Here is a 9,621-nt window from a genome sequence, read left to right as displayed (position 1 = left end):
CTAGTGAGCCACATACTTAATTTAGAATTTGGTTTGAACAAACTTTATTTTGTTTGAGAAACAAAGACAATCCATGGAGATAGGAGCTTGACCCCCCCCAGTTTGCATAAAATTAAAACAATGAAAACTATTATAGATAAGCCTGATTTGTTAAAAGATTTCCCTTTGTTTTAAAAATTACAAGGGGCTCAACTTAGGTGATATTGGGAAATAATTTTGTTAACCCCAAATTAGCATGTAAAATTATATTTAAGGGGGAGTTTTTGGCTTTTAAGGCAATCAATTACTCTTGGGATGAAAATAGTCATATTGGAGAATAGGAGTCTTGATGATTTTTGTGAGCACAAAGACATTTGTCAATTTGTAATACTATTAAGTATAATTGGGTTAAGAGGCAATTGAAGCCTAACCCAATAAGGAGAGTATGCGAGTGTCTTTAGGTGCAAGAGGAGATTGTGGGAGAACTTTTGTTGCAGGTCTGAAGCTTGTATGATGTAAAAAGGCATTTTAAGGTTGGCATCCTTAATAAAGTGGTCTTACATCGAGAAGCAGACTCAGAGACGTAGCTCATGTTGAGAAAACTCTATTATCAAGTTCATGATCTCTCTTCTTATCTTCTGTCTTATAATTCTCTCTTACTCTTTTTAGTTTTAATTCCTTACTTCTGATATTAAGTTGCGTAAATAGAAAAAGTGAACTTAGCTTCTGTAATTTCAACGGATAAAAAAAACATAACCACACAATTTTGTTTGTGATCGGAATAAATCTATAATTTCAATTAAATGCTAGTTAAATTTGTAAACCTTTAATTACAAATCAGCCATTCATAGCCATGACTACGATTTACATCACCTTAATCCACCAAAAGAAGTTTCCCCTATCCCAAGTTTTAAAAAATTTAGTAGTATTGGCAAAAGATTTGAAGACTTGCTTCTAATCACTTGGAGGAAGGTTTGCTAATATTATTGTCACTCCTCCTTCAAATGTATTAGATAATTTCAAAACCAAAATGAGACTATGGGAAAACCCAGATTGAATAGTCAAAGACTCAAACATATCACTGGATGGCCAGGTAAATCACTTAAAGAATTGCAATCAATAATTTTATGTGCATTGTGTACACAGGCATAGCTATAGATAAGATATGCTATGATTGGCACCCACCTTATTAGTTCCTGCCTGTAGGAAACTATAGTGGAGGCAATGATGCTTAAATTGTTATTAATCCATCTACATTCAACCAATCAAAGTGTCAAAATTCTTTGCATAAATTTATTTCTGAATATTTGTTAGGTACAAGTTGCATATATTTTATGCAAAATATTGATTCAAAGTATTTTGGTAGTGTTTCATTGGCATAGCAGATGGTTGCTAGAAGGGTTCGCAGATACCAACGGGAGAGAACGCACATAAAACTATGTCTGTGTCAGTGCGTTGCAAGTCATTAGTATGGCTGGCAACAATGGAATAATGGGGATTTTCAAGAACAAGATGGCATCCGTTCACCTAGCCACATGTCTTGTGTGTGCTTCCATATTTTGGATACTTGTCTTGATGTGGTGAACATTGAAGAAATAGCGAGAAGCAATGTGAACTATTTGAGCGTGGCTATTTGTATTTCTAGGCCTGTAAAGGCGCATGCGTCCCTGTTTCCATTATCGAAGAAAAAAGATAGGTCAGTAGTGAAAGAGGAGCTACTTCAAGCAATTGCACCCTTAGACAGAGGAGCTAACGCTACTCTTGATGATTAGTATCAAGTTGAAAAGGTTACTTCTTAAACGATGATTCTTCGTTATATGTTGGATATTGTTGAATTAATATTTCTTAACCATTGCAGAGTATTTGAGTTTTTGGTTTTTAATCTGGAAATAGACATCTTAGAGTGCACTGACATGCTAATTTAATTAACACTGCGATTGACAAATCAATATGGGAGCCTGTGGATGATGGAAAGGGCCTATTTTACGGAGGATGGGATAACCTCATGACAGGGACACCCTTCCCAGCATTTGTTTTATACTTTTAGTTTTGTAAATTTGTTATGAATTTTGTTTTGTGATGTTGTAGAGGGCTGTTTTTTTTGTTTTAGGCAAGGGGTGGGAGAGTATGGCGGCTGCTTCCTTTTGGGGTTGTCTGATCCTATAGTCTACTCATAACTTGGTGGCTGCTTTCTATAGTTCCTAATGAAGCCTCAGAGAGTGAGGGTAAGAAAAGACCTCAATAAGCCAATCTATCAAAATTGCTAGCATTTTCTCATTTAGGTCTGATTGGAGAGGCATGTAATCTGGAGGAATGTAGCTAATGATCTGTTATGAATTTTAAACTTTTAAACTATTAGTAAGTACTTGCAACCAGATACCAATTTGGAATATTAGAAAGTAACACTTTCTACCAACAAAACCACAAGAGAACGCACGTCTCTTTAGATGTTGCTCTGTTAGAACATATAGCACAGGTCCGTGTATTATAGTGGTGTAGGTTTTATAATACTTTTACCATGTTGAGTTTCATGTAAATTGTATGTGTGAGCAAAGAATGTACACAACTTTCTGTACCGGTTAGGATTGTTAACAAACAAAAATAGTTTACATGCCCTGTCTATGCTTCTCTGTATTTCATACATCCCTGTTAGTATAATTGCAAAATTATTACATGTATTTTGTTCAAGGAATTATTTTGTACAGTTAGTTGTGAAAAATTCTAGTAATAGTAGAGAAAAGTATTTTGTTAAAGTATTTAGCACAATTACTTGTAGCAAACCCTAATAAAGGCTTTCAATGTTCTAACTTATTCTGCTCATGTGGCTACATCAAAACTTTAATTGTCATTCTCTTCTACTTTATGCACTTCTTAATAATTTATAAACTATAATTGATTTTTTTTAGCTTTTAATTTAAATATATCCATGTATTTGCAATAGACCCTGACAACCCTAATAAAATTTTGCTAGTTTGTTGAGGTATTCACTACAGTTTTCTGCAATAAACCCTTATTAAACACCAGTAATTTTCTATTCTTTGTTTGCATCTGCAAGAGAAGTTTTAATTCTGACATAAATTTTGATATACAATTACTAAAGTGAACTGAGAATTTCCCTAAACACTAAGAAATGAAAAAATAGTTAAAGCTAGCAGTGTTCATTGGAAACACAATACATCATAATATCATATGTTGTTGTTATGAACCAGGGCAGCATCTATCTGACTGAGAACCTTACTCCAAGTGAAACAATGAGTACCTCCATGATAAGGGATAATGGGAGTTCATCATTAAAGCCATCTCCACTATGGGAAAGATGATACAATCCTTTCCAACTCCTCCAATCAGCTAATGTCCCCAAAAGACAACCTGGAACCTTTGTGGTTTCATCATACCATGTACCAAGGCTTAGCTAAAACTTATCATGACCATTGATCATGCACACTTCAAATCCTGAAAAGTGAGCAGCTCCACACTCCGATAATGTATCATGAGGTAGAAGTGTATCAATAGCTTCTCCAAGAATGTCCACACGCTTAAACCAAGGTGAATCACCAATGCCCTCATCCATGTACACTCCTTCATAGGCTGGTCCAGAAAATGTAAGGTCTACCATGAAATCCTCTAGGAGAGATAACTCTTCAAATTCTCCATGAATGAACAAAGGTCCAACCACCAATTTGCTTATGTTGTCCTCACACAAAATTTGAGTGCCCATATTGGGAGACTCCTTGATACCATCACCTCATGTGAAGTGGCTGCCATCTCATGATTATGCAAAAAGGTGAGGGACTGTTGTTGCCAAGCAAAAAATGAGAATGACATTCATACCTTTCCATAATATCCTCAAGATCCTCAAACACTCCTTCCTTCTTTGTTGAAGGTCTTCATTAAGTGTTGCTCCAAGAGATGTCTCTAACTGAAAATCACATGCTTCAAGATTGAGTCAAATCTCCATCCTCTTTGCTGTCATGTTCGTAGGTGTGCTATTTATTTTTGTTGTCCCAAAGTTTGTATCACACCAAAAACCATCCTCCTCAAGGTTGCCAACTGTCCTCATTGAAATTCTGCTGTCAACAACCGGAAAATCAGAATTTTTTGAGATTAGGGCAGCATCATGTCCAATCAAGAAATCACCCTCTTCTCAATGAGATGCCAAAACACAAGGAGATCTCTTCCATTCTGAATCAAGGATAATTTCTTCCCCAATAGCACCACTATCATCCTTTTATGGCCCACAAGGAGTATAAACAATCTTTTCTCCTTTGATCATAGTTTGAGCCTTCATTGCAACTTCTTCACTAGGAGGTTGCTCCTCAACAAAGGCAAGTCCAAAAGAAGCATGCAACTGAAAATTACATGTACCTCCTTCATGGTTGCAAACTAAATCCTCTTCTCTATGAAGATCCTCCCTTTCTTAATTTCTACCATTCTTGCATTATTTTCCTTATTTGTCTTAAACTGAAATGCAATGTTTGACCCATTTGTTGTTGTTAGCAATTGATTTGCAATGCCACAAAACAAAGAAACTCCATTAACAATGAATCTCCTTTAACTTTGGTGTGCTCCAACGAAATGGTTTTCTGTTCATAAGCTTTTAAATGTGGAGTCTCAAGCTTTTCTGATTTCTACAAACATTATACCACACAGACTCGGGATCATCCTTCCATTGCTTTGGTAGCACTCTTCTTCCATTGCTGTCCAAACATTTTACCTTGCACTGCTCAATATTATTTAGAGTATATGTTGCAAAAACATTTTCTAAACCTTGTCTAAGATCATGAATTTCTTTAAGGGTAAGAACATTCCATATTTTTCAGTACTTGAGATATCTGCACTCCTTGTCCGACATCTACTAAATGTAATTCCAAGGTCACATATTCACTCAACAGGACCAACATGTTTCCTATCATTAACCAATCTCCATAATGTGTTGATTATTTGCTTCTGCACGTATAAATCCTTTAGCCTGGTAAATAATTTTTTAAACTCATTACTGTATGCAATCTTACAAACTGTGTTGTTGAGCAAGATGGAATCCTTATTTTATAGATCATTAAGCTGGTCCACCATCCACCGCATTTCTTATTACTTTCACCATTTTGTTGTCTACATTTTGATCTAAAAAGTACTTCCTCTCAATTGCATTCTTTGGTAACTCCTTTCACATGGAGTCATTTTAACAAGCCTGGAACCAGTTCCAATAGTCCCCAAACAAAATCGTTCATGCATTAAAACAGTATATGCATGACTCCAATCTGAAAGGCAACCAATTTTGTTGGTTCTAACAATGGACATGATAATGTCCTTTTCTCCATCAAAACCATATGATGAGCCCTCTTTTGATGTTGCAAGAGTTGAGGGCCCAAAATCATTCTTTTGAATACTCTTTATCCATGATAAATGATCTCCTGGATCCCAAACTTAAATACATTAGCAGTTTTGGACAACAAAATGTATACACCCTTCCATATTGAATATATGCTTTTCATGATAGTAAAACTGACATAGATCTCTGCTATTAGTTTCATAACTTGAACATAAGTGATGAGAGTTCTTACTTCCTTTAGAATTAGATGCTTTTGGGATATTCAGTCTAACACAATCATTACTGTGACTCCTAATCTTAATAGTAGGATCAACTAAGGCATCATCCTTAGGGTTGCTGACGATTTGCAGGGGTCTACTCGCTTTTCAACAGGAGAGAACACACCAAAAACTAGGTCTTTGGTAGTGTGTTGCAGATATAGGATTATTATTCCCAATGCAAGATGACATTCCTTCAATAAGCCACATGCCTTAACTATGCTTCCACAATTTGCATACCCATCCAGACGTGGCAAGGGGCTATGCTTTCTCAGTAAAGTGTAAAGTGCTTCCTTCAATCGATCCTCTCTACACAATTCCAGTCAATTCAGATGGGTTGTGGATGATATTGTCTACTTATAATGTGTGTTGTTATTCATTATACTTTTGCCACACTCACTGATTTCGTCCTCAAATGTGGTACCATAGCCATTTATTTGTCTCTTGTGAAATGTGACTCATGTACATGGCTTGCCAAATTCATTTAGCATGGCTTCCACATAGCCATCCACTCTATCCTCTCCTCCCATTTCTCAACTGATTGACCAGATTATCACTACTAAATAGGACGAGCCAAACTTTGATCTTGATTAATTAATTGTTGATATTGACAAGTTTTTTTTGGCCCTTTGCAAAGTTAATCAGGTATAAAAGCCATCCTTTATCCATTTTTTAATTAAAAACTCCTTGCTATTTTGTTTTTTTGAATAGAGAAAATACCATTTATTGACAATCTTCCTTTGTTTCCAGTGTAAAAGTTTGAAATGCGAGAAATCAACAATAGATTGGATGCCCTTTGTGTTGGACGGTGCTAAAATCTCAAAAAGCGTCCCAGAAAATGTTAACATACTTGCCATAGAGGTGATTATTTTGAATAACCCTTCTGTATATGCTATATATGATATCAGTTTTGTTTGGCCTATTTTTTTCTGGCCACAACTCTTTCTAAATAGATAATTGTACTAAGTGTTCACAGTTGTATTTTAGTTTTTATATATCCGTAATTATTTTCCTAGAACTTTTGGGAACACTAGATTAAAAAAAGGAATTTAAAGGTTAATTAGAATTTATTTCATATCTGTTTTCCCCTACTTTTTTGTTATAAATATTTTTAGCTTTTATCTATTAGGCCAACCAAGGAAATAAAGCCAAGATGACAGTAGTTGCAGATAGATATTGAATATCCATCCAGCCTTTTGGGCGATTGAATATCCATACAAGTTTCACTATATAGGCTAAAACAATGAGTGTCAAAGACGATGTCTGCATACATTCCTCCCAATCAAATGATTTAAGTCAACAATCTCAATGAGAAGGTTAAAAAAGAAGGTATTTCTTTTCTTATGTAAATTCTAGTGTTATTTGTTTCGCTTTGTCTATTTGTCAAGGCATAGCTTGAAGAAGGAGAAAAAATAAATTATTTTTTCAGACATTATAAACCCTAGCTTGGTGTCTTATTGCTACATTCTTCTCATTGCAGTGAGATTTTTTAATTTCAATCAGATATCGGTCAACCATATATTAAACTGGCTGAGTTACCTTAGAATTCCACAAGCTTTACCAAATGTTTTCATTTTCTTTTTTGATATATTTTATTATTATAAAAAAAATCCAGTGGAAGTGATAGCTTATTACCAAAGTTAATAACGCTTTCCCCCAAAGATTTTACTCTCAATGTGTTTTTCTGCTTACATTTTCATTTTAAAATTAGAAACAATGACATAGAATCATTGGGAAAGATGTTGATTGGCAAAGTTTATACCTAAATTTATATGGGTTTCAGCACATCAACAATTATTTTTTCTGATCTTTGTGAACCTGCAGCCAAAATGGGGTAGTTATAGCCGATGACAATGTCGCAGCACCTAGCCATTTGGAAGTTGAAACTTAAGGATATCAATCACTTAGCAAACAAGCCAAGGAGACAGCATAAGAAAGTTGCATACAAATTTGCTTTCCTCAGTCATCCTAGCCAAGGAGACAACATAAGAAAGTTGCATACAAATTTGCTTTCCTCAGTCATGCTGGATTCATCAATTGACAAGGAGCGTCCTTCAATTAGAAATCCATCTGCAGGGACGTGAAAGCAAATGATAAATGTGTAAGAAAATAGTAATCAAAGTCCTAAAATGTAGTGTTAGATTTGATTTATGCCTTTAAGTGGGCACCAATTTTTGTGATCTTCTAGTTCCTACGTTGTTTTTAACCTTTGCTTGAAAGACTAATTCAAAATTTTTGGTTTCATACGTTATTTGCTTTCTATTTTGGCTGGGCAATTATGAGTTAATCAATAAGTGGAGGAGAGTCTATCATTGTTTAGTATGATGCTAAACAAGAAGTTAATTGTCTCATGACTGAATCTTTAAAGCTTTTGATTTGTTGGTTACTTTCCTATTTATAGATTAATTTCCTTATATCTTAGGCAGCTTCACAACTGAAGTCATTATGATACATAATTTATTTTTTTCAGATTAATTCCTCAACACCTAGAGGGCCATCTGCACAGGTATTTTTTAATTCAAGTAAGTTTTCTCTTAAGTGAGTTCTTTACTGCATTTGACTTCAATCTGCATATGGATTTGTATTTGTGTTTGAGGGTTTTATAAATGTAAGTACTGATTGCATTTTGTGTATTTTAGTTGGCCTCAGCAACTGCTCCTACCTGGACAACAATTCCCTTCACAGTAGTGAGTGAAGATATCAAAGAGGCATCATCCATTTCAAAAATTAAAGAATCTGAAAGAGCTACAGACATAAAATTGGATGTCGAGTCACGAAGGTTATATGCTTGCTAGACCAAAGCATGTGTACAGAATTGTGTAGTATATGATTATTCACTATGGACAAGACTTTATGAGGTACATTATATTCTTGTTAACTCCATTAGAGTATTTGGATAGGATTGTTTGATACTTATCACCTAAAATTTTGCAATGAAGCTACAAAATTATTAAGGAGCTACTTTGGGGTCCATAATTGAAAACTTTCTTATTGCAAAAATGCAAATATTTACTTTGTTGTATTTTCTTTAAGATTTAATTCTTCTCTATCTTAAGCTGATGCACTTTACAGACATAGCTCTATCCCATTGCAAACACAACCAAATTCCTAAAATGCAATATTGCAAAAAGGGTTTTGTATAGATACATAGATATGTTTTGATCTTTCATCCTATTTGGTCTTGTATACATAATTGTAGGGATAAAGTAGATCTGAATATACATCTAAGAGTTTCAAAATATAAATATGTTTCTTTTTGCCTTGTTTGCTTCTTCTATTCTTGTTTTCGATAGAGTTTTCTCCTCTACTATACTTATGTTGGTGTTGTTCTTCCATGATGAATAGTTTGATATGGTGTAGATTCCAGTCAGGATTGTTATCATTGTAGCCCTCAATAATATGTATTCTTTGTACATGTAGATACTAAGAAATACAATGATATTTTATTTCTGTGAGTTATTTAATGTTAGCTTGCTATTCATTAGCAAGCAGAATAATACAGTAGCAAGCAGAATAATACAGTGTTGTATTGCTATTATACAAAGTCATGTAGGTCAATGTTAAAAATTACGTGCCAAATACATAAACAAGTCATACAACACCAATACTCCAGACTTAGCTACTATATTCATGTATACACAAACACATCATGCAACAACAATACTAGAATTGTTCTTCTAGCCTCTGGCAGGAACTTCGTTCCTTGCAGCTCTTGTTAGAAAAGAAACACATGCCCATTTGTGAATAATTATATGTCCATTTCCAAAGCTTCCAAAAAAATATGGACTAAAATTTCTAGCACACAGCTTGAATATGACCTTGGAGATTTACAAGAAGAATCTAATATATTCATAGAAGATCCACATTTAATATCGTTAATTCTCTTGCCTAGTTCATTTAAAAGAGCATCTCTCTATATTTTATAGTATGACATCCTTCATTTCAAATATGAATGAGCATCGAGTATGTTAAACATAGGGCAAGGTCTATTCATCATGGGATGATGAATGTATTTTATAATTAAAATAAAATAGTTAAATCTTTAATTATATACAA

The 9,621-nt window shown here is 34.3% G+C and overlaps 1 protein-coding gene across 7 annotated transcripts; it reads left to right on the top strand.

Annotated features, from left to right (window-relative positions):
• The first annotated feature begins 1,310 nt into the window (after positions 1 to 1,310).
• On the top strand, positions 1,311 to 8,526 carry LOC131079541 (uncharacterized). 7 transcript variants are annotated; one of them, XR_009113996.2, is made up of 5 exons: positions 1,311 to 1,766; positions 6,316 to 6,426; positions 7,390 to 7,666; positions 8,036 to 8,071; positions 8,205 to 8,526. XR_009113996.2 is itself a non-coding variant. In XM_058017515.2 (4 exons), exons 2-4 carry the CDS (start codon positions 6,355 to 6,357, stop codon positions 8,358 to 8,360), a joined length of 264 nt encoding a protein of 87 aa, XP_057873498.2. In that variant the 5' UTR covers positions 1,346 to 1,766; positions 6,316 to 6,354; the 3' UTR covers positions 8,361 to 8,526. The 7 variants fall into 7 exon arrangements, 3 of the variants coding, with proteins under 3 accessions (XP_057873498.2, XP_059066740.1, XP_057873501.2); XR_009113995.2 differs by having other exon boundaries at positions 1,314 to 1,766; positions 8,036 to 8,087; XM_058017515.2 differs by lacking the exon at positions 7,390 to 7,666 and having other exon boundaries at positions 1,346 to 1,766.
• The last annotated feature ends 1,095 nt before the right edge of the window (positions 8,527 to 9,621 follow it).

The sequence above is a fragment of the Cryptomeria japonica genome, chromosome 8, assembly GCF_030272615.1.
Source record: "Cryptomeria japonica chromosome 8, Sugi_1.0, whole genome shotgun sequence".
Taxonomy (NCBI): domain Eukaryota; kingdom Viridiplantae; phylum Streptophyta; class Pinopsida; order Cupressales; family Cupressaceae; genus Cryptomeria; species Cryptomeria japonica.
Note: the sequence above shows the minus strand (reverse complement) of the source record. Positions and strands in the feature narration are given on the sequence as shown.